The 17,809-nt window shown below is 41.3% G+C and overlaps 1 protein-coding gene and 1 long non-coding RNA gene across 2 annotated transcripts in view; one reads left to right on the top strand and one right to left on the bottom strand.

The window, feature by feature from the left end:
• Positions 1-842: 842 nt before the first annotated feature.
• LOC138670820 (retinol dehydrogenase 7-like) lies at positions 843-16,435 on the top strand. The gene is made up of 5 exons (XM_069758513.1): positions 843-966; positions 5,806-6,139; positions 8,202-8,460; positions 10,620-10,786; positions 16,109-16,435. Exons 2-5 carry the CDS (start codon positions 5,827-5,829, stop codon positions 16,324-16,326), a joined length of 957 nt encoding a protein of 318 aa, XP_069614614.1. The 5' UTR covers positions 843-966; positions 5,806-5,826; the 3' UTR covers positions 16,327-16,435.
• The window catches only part of LOC138670823 (uncharacterized), a 285,272-nt gene continuing 275,947 nt past the window's right edge, over positions 8,485-17,809 (bottom strand). The window contains exon 3 of the long non-coding RNA XR_011319382.1: positions 8,485-10,387. This is a non-coding gene — a long non-coding RNA (uncharacterized lncRNA). The remainder of the gene's footprint in view (positions 10,388-17,809) is intronic.

The following is a 17,809-nucleotide window of genomic DNA, read 5'->3' as shown; positions in this document are numbered from 1 at the left end:
GAAGGAGGTAACATGGACAGAGAAACATCAAGCTCTCCTTAGTGGTGGAAGAGCATGTGTCAAAAGTAACCCTTTCTGCCTCAAGCCCAGCCACCACTACATTTACCCAGTCGGCAGTAAGGGAGATACAGTTGAAACCAGAAGTTTACATACACTACAGTGCCGGCAAAAAAAATGTTTACACTTGTGCGACAGAATTGTTTTTACATGTAAAATCCGCATCATTATTTCACTTCTTTAAAGTGTACACAATGGGGGAGATAATCAAAAACTGTCTAATGAACTGGCTCAGTTGCCCAAAGTTGCCCATAGCAGCCAATCAAAGCTTCACTTTTCAATACTAATTGTAATGCATTATTCACAAGAAAACACTTGAATGTTAAGATTTTGTGGTTTCACTGAACTTGTAAAGATTGTTTTTGCCGGAACTGTATATAAAAAGATACATATGTATGTTTTTCTCAATATCTGACATGAAATCAGAATAAACCTTTCCCGTTTTAGGTCAATTAGGATTTCCATAATTATTGATATTTGCCAAATGCCAGGATAAAGTATAACCAGCAAATGCAGGCATAATCAAGTTTTTACAGACATGACATTTTAGGAGAAGATTCTTCCCAGTAATATTCTTACTATTTCTGGTTTTGTCTTTCTGCTTACCAGTTTTGCACATACAAGTATGTTAGTGCTTGTCGATTGCATTGAAAAGATGACTTTGTTTCATTTAATCAAAAAGCCCCTACATGCCAATCATACTGGACTTACACATTAGTCACACTCTTGGCACTATGAGACCTCTGTTTCTGCCTCCTCCCACCTTTCCTGTTCAGTTCAGTGTATTTAAACTCCAAACTTTTTTTTCCTCTCCAAAAGCCAACTAACTCCAGAGAGAAATGCCACATCACCAACGGGCTCAACCAGTACATAGCAGTACATAGCAAGTTCCAATAACACCAAATTAAGGTAGGAAGAAACTAAGGTCAAACAGATTCTAAATCTGAAATAATTATAATGGTCTCTTGTTATTGCAGAAATTCAGGAATATTGGAAGAATTTTTGCAGTGTCACAATGCTTGGCTGTGTTCTATCTCTGGGTCTATGTTGTATACTTGTGTGGTCTTTATTGCATATGAGAAATTCTTTAGTGTTGGGAAAGGTTTTATGCACCATATGGTGCACTGAGTTTTTGGCTCATACAGTAGATGCGATTGCACCTCCCAACAACCCCCCCCCCCGTAGAATAACAGTATCACAGCCAGGGTGGGGTGTGTACAAATCCCATCGCTGCCACCAGTTGTCAAGGATAACGGCCGATGGGGTCATGCAGATACTACCACTATTACCAGTTTGTCACAGATAACACTGGAGAGATCACCCAGATCTCACTGATGCTACTAGTTTGTAAATGGAACGCAACTCCGCTGCCACTAATTGATTGACGAGTGATGGACGAGGCCACAGCTGCTTCCACATTTAGGCTGGTTATTGGGAAATTCACAGTGAACATATGGTATGTTTATGCATTGTGTTTTGTTGCTGTGCAACCTGTGGAAAGCTAAAAAAACTGCTCCTATTTGGACCAAAACTGCATTTCCTGTGTAAATGCTACCTAATGCCTACCAGAGAGAGTGAATCCCTACACTATGTTTTCATTTTTAGAGAAGGAGAAAATACAGAGCATCGATGAACAAAATATCAAAGTTTTATTTTATAAATAGTCCATAATAAAACGTGAAGTTCAATAACATTATATAGTAACATGCACGAAAAAATGCCAAGACATGCTGAAGGCCCCACACTCAAATGGTGCCCCCACAAAGGACAGGCAGGCCTGCACAGATTCCCGGCAAGCTAGCACAGAGCCACGCCAGCCCGCACAGAGCCCCAGAAGGCCGCACAGAGCCCCGGCAGACACGCACAGAGCCCCGGCAGGCACGCACAGAGCCCCGGCAGGCCGCACAGAGCCCCGGCAGGCACGCACAGAGCCCCGGCAGCCCGCACAGAGCCCCGGCAGGCACGCACAGAGCCCCGGCAGGCCTGCACAGAGCCCCGGAAGGCCGCACAGAGCCCCGGCAGGCCGCACAGAGCCCCGGCAGCCTGCACAGAGCCCCGACAGGCACGCACAGATCCCCCACAGTCACGCACAGACCCCGCCCGCACACACACATGCAGTCTCTGCCCACGCAGCGCCCACACTCCATTATAGTGCATCATTGCACTATGGAAACTTCCAATTCCGGTATCCGATATCGCAAAAATATCGGAACTCTGTATCCTAATTTCGATACAGCGAATATCGGCCAATACCCAATATTTGCAGTATCGGAATGCTCAACAGTACTACTAATCACTATCCTGGTGAGCATGGCCCCCTCATCCCTATCTTGTAAGCATGGCACCCTCATCCCTATCCTGGTATGCAGGACGCCCATCAGAAAACATTTAAAAAAAAACATCTAACTAAACTTCCTGCACTCACTTGCAATACCTTATTCTGATGCCAGCAGCTGATTTCTGCTAGTAAGCAGCGCATGGCAGGGACATCATGCGCTGCTTACAAGCAGAACACAGCTTCCGGAATACTCAATGCTCTCAACGCTAGACTATGTGCGCAAAGGGCAGTGAGTATTCATTGCTATTTAGCAGCGAGTACAGTAGCAGCAGCTGCTGGCTTCCTGCAGTGGCCAGGCAATGATGTTTACCTGCTCCTTAAAGGAATGAATATTCACTGCCCCCCACACCCATGGGAGTGGAGAGAAGCTTCTTAAAGAATAAGTATCAAGTCTGTGAGAGCCAGAATTCTTGCTGGTTGGCAGGTGATCAAATACTTATTTCATACAATAAAATGCAATTTAATTATTTAAAAATCATACAATGTGATTTTCTGTTTTTTTATTTTTACATTCTGTCTCTCACAGTTGAATTGTACCTACAATAAAAATTACAGACTTTTCCATTCTTTTTAGGTGGGAAAACTTTCAAAATCGGCAGTATATCAAATACTAACTTTTCCCACTGTACATGTTATGCTTCAAATGGTTGATTCCTTATAATGCATATTTATAAACCTGCCCATGTTTATAAACTTAGTCTGTGTTCACATAATAGTTGCCATTGCATTCAGTGGCTCCATTGGGGTTTACGTTTGGATCCTTCTCAAAATGGGATTTGGAGTATGCACCAACAGGGCCGTTGACTATAATATTACAGATGGAGTCATGTCTTTTGTTATCCCTTTATATTTTATGATGTGGCACCCCTGAAGCCATGTTCTACATGTAACGGGTGTCCAATTGGCCTGTACAAACTAACTGGTTGTGGTCACTAATTGTCTTGAGTTATTGCGGAGCTTGACAGTGAGCGTACCAGAGTACATATATGTGTATATATATATATATATATATATCTACTATATAATTGTCTAAGGGTCACTTCCGTCTGTCCTTCTTTCTGTCACGGATATTCATTGGTTGCGGCTTCTGTCTGTCATGGAAATCAAAGTCGCTGATTGGTCGTGGCAATACGCCCACGACCATTGTCACGACCAGTCAGCGACGGGCACAGTCCACCAGAAAATGGCCGCTCCTTCCTCCCCGCAGTCAGTGCCCGCTCCATACTCCCCACCAGTCAGCCTTCACAAAGGGTTAATGCCAGCGTTGATGGACCACGGTGTAACGCACTCCATTAACGCAGCTATTAACCCTGTGTGACCAACTTTTTACTATTGATGCTGCATATGCAGCATCAATAGTAAAAAGATCTAATTTTACAAATAATAATAATAAAAAAAACGTTATTCTCACCCTCCGACGTGGCGATGTCCTTGGCAGTGCAAGCGGTAGGTTCCGGTGCTAAGGATGCTATGCGAAAAGGACCTGCCATGACGTCACGGTCATGTGCTTATACCAACCCTGTGACCAGAAGCAGCCGCGTGCACCGCACACAGGCGCCTGGACTACAAGAGGCCTTCAGAAGGTGAGTATATGTTTATTTTTTATTTTAAGTCTTTTTTAACCTGTTACATATGTGGCTGGGCAATATACTACGTGGCTGGGCAATATGCTACGGGGCTGGGCAATATACTACGTGACTGGGCAATATACTACGTGACTGGGCAATACACTACGTGACTGGGCAATAAACTACGTGACTGGGCAATATACTACGTGGCTGTGCAATATACTACGTGGCTGGGCAATATACTACGTGGCTGTGCAATATACTACGTGGCTGTGCAATATACTACGTGGCTGTGCAATATACTACGTGGCTGGGCAATATACTACGTGGCTGGGCAATATACTACGGGGCTGGGCAATATACTACGTAACTGGGCAATATACTACATGACTGTGCAATACACTACGTGACTGGGCAATATACTACGTGGCTGTGCAATATACTACGTGGCTGTGCAATATACTACGTGGCTGTGCAATATACTACGTGGCTGGGCAATATACTACGTGGCTGGGCAATATACTACGGGGCTGGGCAATATACTACGTAACTGGGCAATATACTACATGACTGTGCAATACACTACGTGACTGGGCAATAAACTACGTGACTGGGCAATATACTACGTGACTGGGCAATATGCTACGCGGCTGGGCAATATACTACGTAGCTGGGCAATATACTATGTCGCTAGGCAATATACTACGTAGCCGTGCAATATACTACGTGGGCTGTGCAATATAATACGTGGACATGCATATTTTAGAATACCCGATGCGTTAGAATCGGGCCACCATCTAGTATATATATATATATATATATATATATATATATATATATACAGTATAGACCAAAAGTTTGGACACACCTCATTTAAAATGTAAAATCCGCATCATTATTTCACTTCTTAAAAGTGTACACAATGGGGGAGATAATCAAAAACTGTCTAATGTTAACACTGGCTCAGTTGCCCAAAAGTTGCCAATAGCAGCCAATCAAAGCTTCACTTTTCAATACTAATTGTAATGCATTATTCACAATAAAAAACTTGTATGTTAAGATATTGTGGTTTCACTGAACTTGTAAAGATTATTTTTGCCGGAACTGTATATACTTTACATTTACTGTGAGCTGCCCAATATCCAAGAAAATAGCGAAAGCAGCCATGGCGTCATCCATCAATCACCAGTCATGAACACGATGTGTCTTTTTTTCAGCCATATTTATTCACTGGTGTACAGTGATTTTGGTGCCAACGATGTCTGAACGGTTTTATATTAAGTTTATGGTGCCAATTAAGAAAATTATTTCGGTTTTGCCAGGCTCTAGTTTTTGAGATATTTAATAGTTAATTAATGAATTAATTACAGTAGAATTGAAAAGTCCCTTTTATAAGCCTACAAATTGAAATGCAAACTAATTATATAGGATATTTCATTACCTAAGACACCACTGTTAAAGAGTCAAACAGACTAAAAGACCAAAAGCTATGGTATTTTCTATCACACACAAGTTGAATTGGGGGAATGCATTATTTTCACGGATGAATTGTCCCAAAAGCTAGAACCAGTTTAGCAAAAGTAATGGGATTTTAGAATTTAGCACCCTCAAAATACCTTAAATTTATTAGACCCCCCCCCCCCTTTTTTTTTTTTTTAAACCTTGGCACCTGAATTTTTATTTTTGTAGATCTGTGTTCTGTATTGAACTTTTAGGATGAGTAGACGTCATTATTTTGACAAAAGCTTCAGTTTTTAGCTGTTACTTGGAATTGTTTTTTTTTCAGTATTGCTTAGTTACATGTAAAAAAAACCTCACCTTCAATCACTGATCACATTGCAGGTTAAAATTGCATCTCCCATCATGTGGCTCCTTCTGTTGGTGGTATTTGTCCTGATCTTCTTGTACAGATGGCATAGACAAAGTCTGATTCTGGAAAATCTGACCGACAAATATGTCTTTATCACTGGATGTGACTCTGGATTTGGAAACCTATTGGCAAAGCAGTTAGATAAACGTGGAATGAAGGTCCTGGCTGCTTGTCTGACCAATCAAGGGGCAGAAAACCTAAAGAAAGAGACCTCCAGTAGACTGCAAACAATAATATTGGATGTTACCGACAACAAAAGTGTAAGCGCTGCTGCCGAAAAGGTGGCCGCTACTGTTGGAAGTAAAGGTAATCTATAATTATTATTCCATTTTTCTTTAAAAGGATAAAGCGGTTGTCTAGGAGTTGAGCAAAGGTTTCTCTTTTTTTCATTTTTTGTTCTAGAAATGGTGACACATCTGTTGCTTCCTTTTTTTAGTCATGGAAAATCACCTTAGTTCTGTTGATTTTCTCTTAATATTTGTAATTGTATTATGGTGCAGTAGACTGGCATACACATTCCTGTCTGGCTCCTTTACCACTGTCAACCAAGTGTATGATTACTAAAAATTGGTACAAAACTTAAAACTTGTTTCTAGAAGAGGATGAGCAAATCTTTTGAAACTCAAATTTCTCACTCTAAGGAAACACAAAATTAGGACAGGGATTTAACTGTCGTCTTTGTTTGCAGTGCATCAAGAATAAAAAAGAAAAAAAATGGTGCTATTAAGGTGCTGTACCAAAGCATATCTCAGATCAATTTGCTCCCAGTTAGGGCTCGCATGGTAACACCCAGCTCTGCCGTCGGCTCTTGGGAGCGGAGCGTGCAGCTCCATATATTGCTATGCGGCTGCATGCTCCGCTCTGGAGTGCCGGCGGCTGAGCCGGGTTTTATCATGCGAGACTCGGCCGTGTTTCACGCAAGTGAGTATGAGCCCTTACATTGACTCTGCAGATCCAGCACCTACCTGTCACTTACCGTATATACTCGAGTATAAGCCGAGATTTTTCAACCCATTTTTTTGGGCTGAAAGTCCCCCTCTCGGCTTATACTCGAGTCATACCCAGGGGTCATCAGGGGAGGGGGAGCGGGGGCTGTCTAATAACACTCACCTACTCCTAGCGCGGTCCCTGCAGGTCCCTGGTGCCCCAGCTTCTTCCTGTACTGAGCGGTCACATGGTACCACTCATTACAGTAATGAATATGCGGCTCCACCTCGCATAGGGGTGGGCAGCATAAAGTATGGGATCATTGCTGTCAGAAGCTGGCAGAATTCAAGGCTGAGACTCTTGCCTCCTTTGAATCCCTGCGCTGGAGTGGTAGCTGTACATTCGTTATCAGTCTGTACACTTTCTGTGGGACCAGGGTTAGGTAATTGAAGCAAATAAGAGAGTGTAATCTAGCACAGCTAAGTTGAAGTAGGCAGCAAATCCTCGGCTCTGATGAAAGATCACTCTTCTTCGGTGGAAACAATAGAAAAAGGATGGGATATCAAGAAATTCAGTCTGAAACATGTAAGAAAAACTATCAGATTTGTTTCTATATTACAGTGAATGTTCCATTTTTATTCAATTCTACTAATAAAAATTGATTATCCAAAAAACAGCTGGATACCATATCTCTACATTTTCCTTAGGTACATATAGGGCACAAAACCAAAGGCAATAAGTTCAATAAGTCTGCCTCCAGAGATTATTTTAAATTAAGTGTGACATGTAATGACTGATAGTTTGCACTTCTGATCTCACTGCAGAGTTGTGTGTGATTGCAACTAACACAGTTTAGCAAAGCTGAATTTTGTCTCATTACAAACATATCTGCAGTGGTAGCTCTCCTCTCACAGTGCTGTCAGCTCAGTTGTACTCCTCTAACTTTACACTGGCTGCATGTGAGAAGGAAGCTGAAGTAGGGTTAGTTGTATTCAGACACAGCTTTACAGCAGAGCTGATAGCACTATGAGCTGCAGATATGTTTGTAATGAGCAAAGTTCAGCTCTGCTGTACTGTGTTAGTAATAATCAGGCACAGCTCTGCAGTGAGATCAGGAGAACAGAATCAGTCATTATGTCTCACACTGGTAACAACCCCCTTTCACTGTCAATAAGATCTGTGCCCTGCCCATGGATCTTCACTGCTCATTTACATTTAAAGAAAAAAAGTGAATTTTCCTGCAAAGAAACATCCCATTACAGATGTTAATGTATCAATTTCTTTCAACTCTATGACCTGCATGCTCATGTAGACAGCTTAAGAGAGTTGATCATACTGACAGATTTGCTTTAAGTTTGGAGATGAGCAAGATATTCACAGAAAGACATTGAAATTCTTTTTTATTGTAGACTTTTTCTCATTGTCTTTTTCTACATTGCAGGGCTCTGGGGCTTAGTTAATAATGCAGGGTATGCCTTTGCTCTTGCTCCCAATGAATGGCAAAAAAAGGAAGATTTTCTCAAGGTTCTGAATGTGAATTTGATTGGTATGGTGGATGTGACTTTAAATCTACTGCCCCATTTAAGAAAAGCCAAAGGGCGTATTGTTAACGTATCTAGTGTTGTGGGAAGACTGTCATACGTTGGTGGAGGTTATAGCCTATCAAAGTTTGGTGTGGAGGCTTTCTCTGATAGTTTAAGGTAAGTTTGAAAAATTGTGTCAAAAACGTAACATTGGTAAGAGTAGTGCATATGGCTGCTAATATGCCATGCTTTACATCTTGCTTCATGTTCATTTAAGCACATACACTGGATATAAAAATTCTATACACCCCTGTTTAAATGACAAGTTTTTATCATGTAAAGATATCATACCAGGAAGAATAATTTCAGAACTTTTTCAATATTTAATGTCACCGAAAATCTGTACAATTCCATTGAGATACAAACAGAAATCATTTTGAAGGGGAAAATAAAAACAACAAAACTAAAATAATAAAGTTGCATGTATGAACATCCTCTTATAATTGGAGATGTACTTGTGTTCAGAAAGTGTCATTCACATTTGTACTCATGTTAAATTGTAGTCAATAACAATTATAAGTCAATTTTACATTAAATCTATGAGGTCTCTGCTAAAATTCTGAATAGGAATTTCACATTTTACAATGACCCTAGGCATGAATCCGAAATAAAAAAAAGAAAATATTTGCCTCAAAAAGATCAAAGTTTTGGAATGGCCCAGCCAGAGACCAGACCCAATTGATATTCTGTTGGATCACTTGAAGAGTGCGTTGTACACAGGAGATGCTCTTGCAATCTGATAGATTTGGAGTATTACTGTAAAGAAGAGTAGGCATTGATTGAAAATTGTAGGAGAGTCATGTTGACGGACTCCTACTCCAAAAAAAAAAAAGGATTCTGTCATGAATAAAATCCGCTGTATGTAATAAATAGTTATATGAGAGGTCAAGACGTGCCATGTTTTGAAGTTGTCAGCATTCTCATGCCATCCACGTGGAGGCCGAAATTCTTATGGCATGTTGAATAAAGTGGGACAGCTGGTGTACTACTTGTAAGGGGGCCAGGGAGGTAGCCATGGTGAGGGGTTGTTGCGTTTCCACCCTCTGGCACCCTACAAATAATACATACTGTCCCGGTAGCTGTGTGATGTGTGTGCAATGCCAATCACTCACTTTTGAGTTCGAGTCCGCCTTAGGTTGCAGAGTCCCAGAATTCTTCAGCATCACGCAATGATAATCAGAGTCCAAGTTCATTTTCAACACAACCACTTTACTTTGCTCATCCAGTTTAGTCACAGACACCCCACAGCCATCTTCACAAAACAAAAACATTCCTTCCTCTGTGTTGTCCCATGGTTTTACTGAAATCTCTCCATTCCGTATCCTTCGGTACCGAAGCTTCCCGACTAGTCGAACTAGCTTCTGACTGGAGTTCCCCATCCATTTTCCCCTCCATGGGCGAAAATAAAGGATGCTGATGCCAATCCTTCTCAGACCGTAGGTCTTGGACGTCCCAGGATTTCCCGTTAAGCCTAGTCAATGTTATGCTGCCTTAGTCCTCTCGTGCAACTTTTAGTCCCGTAGGCTCTGGACTGCTGGATTTCTTCTCTTTATCTCCACTGACACAATGTCACTGTTCTTACTCCACTCTCTCACTAACTAACTCACCTCAGGAAGTGCCCCAACTAACATTGCTTTGGCCCCTCCCACTATGCTGTCACTCCTTGACATGTGAACCTAACTTAACCCATTAGTTCCCCACTAAACTGTAACACCCTTAGAAAAACAATTCCTATACTGATACTCCAGTTCCCTAACTCTAGTATACCCCACTGATCTATACCCAATCCTATCCTTCATATCTCTCCCTGATCTTTTCACAGCATCAAAACATACAAAGTAGATATAAAACATGTACACACTATAATAACCACATCAATAGTAATACAATACACGTAAACATACATGACCACACATGGACATTAGAGGAAGATGGGTATGGCAGCTCCTGTCACCCTCTTACACTACTTGTAGAAGAAGAAGAGATAAGTCAGGTGATCCAGTAGGCCATCTGCTACCCCCTGGTTCTCTTTCCATTCTTTCACCTGGAACCCAATGGAAAAAGATGAGAAAGACCTGGGTGATTTGCAGCTGTTACTGGATCTGTTCAGTTTTCAACATAACTTTTTCTTCCCTACCCTGTGTGAATAAGACGGACAACAGGTCAGAGTTGTTTTGCCGACATGAGAGGAAACTACACAATATTAAGCGGTTGGTTTTAAAATGATGCTTGTAAATGGATCTGCACACTAACTATGTTGTTCTTTCTATCTACAGGAGGGAACTACGTGAGTTTGGAGTAAAGGTCTCTATAGTAGAACCAGGTGCTTTCCAAACAATGATGGTGCTCTCAACTGATGCTCATGTAAATAACTTAAAGCGTCTCTGGGGAAATCTCTCCACAGAAATTAAAGAGATCTATGGCAAGCAATACTATGAGCAATGTAAGTTTATACCTATAGATACAGTTCAATGTATCAGAAAACCTTATTGCAAAAGCCCAATAAAAATAGATACAGATGATAGGGATCCAAGAAACTAGATCTACTTAAAAATATCACTTTAATTTTGCGAAACATGAAGGTAGTAAATAACATGGACTGTGCATTTGCCGAAATGCCCGTCAGGGTGGACGGGAGTTGGGTGCATATACCCTTCCACCATTTGGCCTACCGGTATGTATATCACAAATATATGTATATATATTTGACACCATATATCAGTGCGGTGTGTAACTATTCTTTTGGACTACCTATGTATATGTAAATCTGTTACTAACAATACCGTCAATGGGGGATATTAGTGTATGCATCCACTCTTGTCCTATTATACGTGCTGAGGGTGACATGGGGGATTCTCTCTCTGCCATTTTATGCCTGTTGTAACTAATAATGGATTTTGTAATTTTCATACAATGGGACGTATGACTGCTTCTTTATGGGTGGTATGTTCATGTGTTAACATATATATTGGATGCCCTGTTAAAAACCTCCATGGTAGCATTCATCACATTTCATAAATATAGATTTATCCTTCTAGTCAAAATGACAGACAGGTCACACATATACCCCATTAATTCAATAGGGTTCATCAGGCGATGTTGATTTTGATCATAAGATGAATCTGTCACTGCATCATGGAAACTAATATGCAGCTTTAATAGAGATATACAGTCATGGCCGAAAGTGTTGGAACCCTTTAAATTGTTCCAGAAAATTAAGTATTTTTCCCAGAAAATTATTGCAATTATACGGTTTGTTATACACCTGTTTATTTCCTTAGAGTGTAATGGAAAAACACTAAAACAAACAACTAAAAAAGGCAAATTGGACATAATATTACTTAAAACCCCAAAAATGGGCAGGACAAAATTGTTGACACCCTCAATTTCGTATTTGGTTGCATGCAATTTGGAATAAATAACTACAATCAATCACTTCCAATAACCATCAACAAGATTCTTACAACTCTCAAATGGAATTTTGGACCTCTCTTCATTTGCAAACTACTTTAGGTCTCTCATATTTGAAGGGTGCTTTCTTCAAACAGCAATTTTCAGTTCTCTCCACAGGTGACCAATGGGATTTGGATCCGGACTGATTGTTGGCCACTTCAGAACTCTCCAGTGATTTCCATCATTTTTGTGAGCTTCTTGAACTATGTTTGGGGTCATGGAAGACCCATTACCTAGGATGCAAACACAGCTTTCTGACACTGAGCACTACATTGCAACCCAAAATCATTTGACAATCTTGAGAGAGGCAGAGGCAGCAAGACATCTTTAAATAGAAACAAAGCACTGGAGAGTTCTGAAGTGGCCAGCAATGAGTCAGGATCTAAATGTCATTGAACACCTTTGGATATATCTTAAAATTGCTATTGGGAGATGTCACCCTTCAAATATGTGAGAACTGGAGCAGTTTGCAAAAGCAAAATGGTACAAAATTCCAGATCAGAGGTGTAAGAAGCTTGTTGATGGTTATAGGAAGTGGTTATTTGCAATTATTTATTCCAAAGGGTGTGTGTTAGAGGCCGGGATTTCCCTGCCAGGTGGGATGTATCGCAGGCACTGTTTGTTGCTCTGGTCTCACATTCAGGTCTGGCTGCTGGGTCTCCTGTTTAGAGCAGACGTTGGTCCCGGCATTTTAATCAGGCTCCTGTTATATGTGTGGTTACTGCTGGCTCTCAAGCTAAAGTCTATGGTAACCAGTGGTATTCAGTGGCAGCCTCACTCTCTGGAGTCTAAGACCAGAATTCGCCTAACTGAGCATGTCCGTGATGTGGCGCCTTGTGATTGGTGCTTGGATACTTTCTGCTCTGGTGATATGGCAGCTCCAGATTGGAACACGGAAGACGTCCCGTCCGAATGGGTGTGAATGTTTGGGGTGGAGTCTGGGGCATAAAGGGCTTCTAGTGAAGCACGCGGGTATGCTAGCGTCACTTGTGTTTGGTGTGTGAGTGGGTGGATACGCTACCGCTCTGTCTGTGCGTTTGGTGTGCTTTTCACCCTATCAGCAACCAGTGGGACATCAGTGATCCGTGTCAGCAATGTTCAGGGCTGGCCATTAGAATTCTGGCACCTCCGGAGAGGAGATTGGCTGTGTGAGTTCAGGGCTGGCATCTAGCCATTAGAATTCCGGCTCCTCCGGAGAAGAGGTTTGCTGCGTGTTCTGCTAACTGTGAGTTTTTGCTGTCTGTTTTTTGTCCCGTGTGTATGATATACTTCCCTGTGGGGTTAACAGGATATTGCACCACAGAGCAAGTTCTACCCACGTGTTCTTTAGCAATGGTTCTATCAGGGTATTGCACACTTCCTATTGTCCCTGTACCCCTCGGAGGTTAGCTGAGCTGGTGCTAACCTTCCCTGTACCCCTCGGTTGTTAGCTGAGTAGGCACTCCTTTCCTTTGCACCTCTGATTTGTGTTTGGGTTTGGTTTTCTGCGTTCCATTCACACTGTGTGGATTTTAACTCAGTGTGTTTAAGGAGGAACATTCGCTAGTTTTTTATCTGTCATTATTCACACTAGGAGCAGTTATTCTTCCCTGCATGGTGGACGCCAGGTTGGGATTGCACTTTATAGTTTAATTTAATTTAGTGCAATCCGCCAACCCTAACAGTGTGCAACCAAATGTTAAGTTGAGAGTGCCAACATTTTTGTCCAGGCCATTTTTGGTGTTTTGTGTGAAACTATGTCCAGTTTACCTTTTTTCTTTGTTTTTTTCTGTTGTTCCAATACACACAAAGGAAAAAAACGTGCACAGCAAAACATGTGTAATTGCAATGATTTCTTGGAGAAAAACTTCATTTTCTGTAGCAATTTCAAGAGTGCCAAAACTTTCTGCTATGACTGTAAGTAGCTAACTAATCACTAGGAACAATGAACACCTGAAGGAAGCTCAGTATCTCCCAGTCTCAGATTTGATGCACTCTCTGTCACTCAAAATACAGACAGCTCAGCATGCCCCAACACTAGATTGGGCGACTAAGCTGTTAGTTATTACATCCAAGACACAGCAGTGGAATCGTGACAGATGCCAACCATTTTGACCAAACCATTTTTGAGGTTTTGTGTGAAATTATGTCCAATTTGCATTTTTTGTTAGGTTTTTTTGTGCTGCTCCAATACACACAAAGGAAATAAATGTGCATAATAAAACATGTGTAATTGCTAAATTTTACTGGGAAAATATACTTCATTTTTTTGAACATTTTAAAGGGTGCCAACACTTTTGGCCATGACTTCAGGCCCCGATTCCTCAAGGTTGGTATTTTGCGCAGCACTCTTAATAATTGAGGCAGATGGAGTAAAATGAATGCAATATATTAAGAGGTGGCAGTCCACTTAATGTATTATACGCATCTTATAATTGATGTGCCCCTCTGCCAGAAATGTACTCCAGTCAGAAATTGGCAAAATTTGTGGCACTAATATTTAAAGAATTAGTTGGGTAGGCTAAACAACACCCTGTCCAGCTCATGCTCCACCCATTTTGGCAAAGTCGCCCAGGACTGACGTGAAAACTCCAAAAGTCGCACATTTTTTGCATAACTTCTGATTTCCACAAAAATGTTGCCACATCTGAAAGTGTTTTGCCCCTGAAATCTCGTGAAAACACCTTCAGGAATGGGGTCCATAGCCTTTTCTCAAGATAGTATAAAAGTTGTATATATACATAAGTTAGTGATAATAATACATTTCTGTTCAATTTATGGATAGCCATTCCTTCGGTAGTAATTACCACTGATCAATCTAAAGGGCCTTAAAAGTTTGTTTTGAAAGGGTATTACCAGACCTGAAATGACCATTTGCCCAACCCAGCAGATACCTGGTGGGTCGTGCCGTCTAAACCCATAGTGGGCCTCTTCCTCCTGATTCCACCTGTATAGGTGCCATCTACATTCTTGCATAGCTTCTTCAGTGCACACAGTAACCATCTTAGGAGACTGACGCCGGGCGTCAGAACATTCTGTGAGGGCAGAGCTATCACTTCTGTCTTCCTGAATCCCTGTGGCTCAAACTATTTGAAGCTTCTCCTTTGTGCCGTCAGAGAATCTACCCTCTGACTCTGCATCTGCTATATGTCTGCTGGCTGCTAATAAACAAAGTGGCAAAGCAGGAAGGGGAAACCTAAAGTAAAGAGAGCTTTAGTAATAGTTTTGTTTAAACTGGGGTAGGGCTTAAGCATTGCCCTCCAACATAACTAACAATCTAGGCAGAGCTCTCCATTCATAGGCTCTTGATGAAAATGGATACTCGAAGGGGTAAGTATTACTAATAATGTTCACAGTGTGGTTTCTGCTGTGTATATCCTGTACTTGTGTGCACGGTGCTTATCCCTTGTTTTGTGCTTATGTACCCATGTGACATGCAACATTTGAGCATGCAATGTGGGCTCAGTGTCTGTGATACCTGTGACCGTATGACGTGTGCCCTGACATTTTCACAGTGATTTTCTGATGTGTGTGCTGTGATATTAGGTCTGTACAACATGGTTTATTGTATGCAGGGTGGTACTTAAAGTCAGGTGTCCAGGAAAAACTTAAATGTTACCAGTGGTAAAATAAAAAGCAACAAACAAACCGATACTCCCCCACTGGCACTTACCGGGGTTCAACATATCCAACCCCATGGTCTTCATCTGCTATAGCAGGTAATAGTTACCATTCAAAGTGGCAGCAGGACCGCTAGGACCAGTGATTGATTGTCATGGTCAAGCGTTTTCAATAGTGCGTCATTGGTTACAATGATATGCTGCTAAAGACACTAACCATGACAGCTAATCAAAGCTCCCAGTGGTTCTCCTGCAGCTTTGAACAGTGACTGCTTCCTGCCGGAGTAAATGAAGACCACAGGGGGAAATGCAAGTGGCAGTAGGTGAGCACTGCTTTGCTTGCTTCTTTTATGTTACCAATCCACCTGTATAAAGTAAATATCTGGACATCCCCTTTAACCTTTTAATGACAAGTGCAGTATGGGAGCTGAGCCTGCTCCATTCCCAGCTGATGACAGCAGTGTTATTCAGCCATCATCTGAGAGGAGCTCCGCCAATGGCTGTTAATCTGTTTCTTGTGCTATTATAGCAACAATTACAGCACGCGGTCCAAGGGAGGCGCTGTCATCATTGCTCATAAAGTTTTACAATAAGCTCCAATCTGCATGAATCTTATCCAGAACGGCATCAAATTGCATGACGTTGCTTACATAAACTAGTAAAGATTAGAATTAGTATTTTATAGAATAACATTTTCATTCATTTATCTACAGATGAAAATATTCTGAAGAGTTTACCAAAGACAGGAAGTCCAAAGATTTACAAAGTTACCAATTGTATGGAACATGCTTTGACCGCTGTGCACCCTTGGACAAGATATTCTCCAGGCTGGGACGCCAAGCTCTACTACATTCCTTTATCATACCTGCCTACAGTGTTATCTGACTATTTGCTTGCTGAATATGCACCCAAACCGGCTCACAAATATTAACAGAGCAAAGTACAACCAAATGTGGCTGATCTGATTTAGCAGAAAAAAATTGTTGTAATTCTAATCATTTTCAACAATAAAGACTTAATATTCTACATATATAATATAATTCTATTAATAGATATTTTAAGAATGTTCCCTATTGTGATACAGTCTATTCTTATAAATGAGTATGCTGTGACCTCTTACTGATGTTGGGTGTAAATTAGGAATATACTGTTGTGCTCAAAAGTTTACATACCCCAGCGGAATTTTTGCTTTCTTGGCCTTTTTTTTAGAGAATATGAATGATAACATCAAAACTTTTTCTCCACTCATGATTAGTGGTTGGGTGAAGCCATTTATTGTCAAATTACTGTGTTTAATCATTTTAAATCATAATGACAACCCAAAACATCCAAATGACCCTGATCAAAAGTTCACATACCCCATTTCTTAATACCGTGTATTGCCCCCTCTAACATCAATGACACTGTGAAGTCTTTTGTGGCAGTTGTGGATGAGGTTTTTTATTTTCTCAGATGGTAAAGCTGCCCACTCTTCTTGGTAAAAAGCCTCCAGTTCCTGTAAATTCTTGAGTTGTCTATCATGAACTTCGCGCTTGAGATCTCCCCAGAGTGACTCAATGATATTGAGGTCAGGACTAAGATGGCCACTCCAGAACCTTCACTTTGTTCTGCTGTAGCCAATGACAGATCGACTTGGCCTTGAGTTTTGGTTTGTTGTCATGTTGGAATGTCCAAGTACGTCCCATGCACAGCTTCTAGGCTGATGAATGAAAATTTTCTGCTTTCAGTATTTGCTCATAACGTGCTGCATTCATCTTTCCTTCAAATTTGGCCAAGTTTCCTGTGCTTTTGTAGCTCACACATCCCCAAAACATCAGCGATTCAACTCTGTTTTGAGGCTTGTCTCTGTGCTGTTTTGCGTATTGTAGGCGAGATACTTTGTGGCGTTTGCACAGTAATGGTTTTCTTCTGGCGACTCGAACATGCAGCCCATTTTCTTCAGGTGCCTCCTTATTCTGCATCTTGAAACAGCCACACCGCTAATTTTCTGAGAGACCTATATTTCAGCTAATGTTATTTGTGGGTTTTTCTTTGCATCCTGAACAATTTTCCTGGCAGTTGTGGATGGCCTTTTTGTTGGTCTACCTGACCGTGGTTTTCTTTTTACAGAGACCCTGATTTTCCATTTGTTAATGTGGCACCCCTAGGGGTATTTGCCACAAAAATAGTTAATGACAGTAAATACAAATACTAAAATAGCAAGACTGCACTACCACCTCCGGCCAGAAGGGGGAGCTCCAGAGACTCCCCTTGATCCATTCTGGTCTGAGAGAAGAAATGGCAGTTGGGCCAAGGAGCTGAAAGTGAGAGGTCATACAGTTGAATCTCTAACAGCCCTGTGACTGTTTCCAGGCCTAAATCACCGGCCTGAGGAGAAGAGGGACAGAGAAAAAGGACATTGTGAGTACCGGGTA

The sequence above is a fragment of the Ranitomeya imitator genome, chromosome 3, assembly GCF_032444005.1.
Source record: "Ranitomeya imitator isolate aRanImi1 chromosome 3, aRanImi1.pri, whole genome shotgun sequence".
NCBI lineage: Eukaryota > Metazoa > Chordata > Amphibia > Anura > Dendrobatidae > Ranitomeya > Ranitomeya imitator.
Note: the sequence above shows the minus strand (reverse complement) of the source record. Positions and strands in the feature narration are given on the sequence as shown.

Excerpts from the sequence above, each read along its gene's own strand:
- LOC138670820 (XM_069758513.1), top strand. The coding sequence starts at position 5,827 with ATGTGGCTCCTTCTGTTGGTGGTATTTGTCCTGATCTTCTTGTACAGA. Across the intron at positions 6,140-8,201 it reads CGCTACTGTTGGAAGTAAAG|GGCTCTGGGGCTTAGTTAAT; the intron begins GTAATCTATAAT and ends TCTACATTGCAG. Across the intron at positions 8,461-10,619 it reads GCTTTCTCTGATAGTTTAAG|GAGGGAACTACGTGAGTTTG; the intron begins GTAAGTTTGAAA and ends TTCTATCTACAG.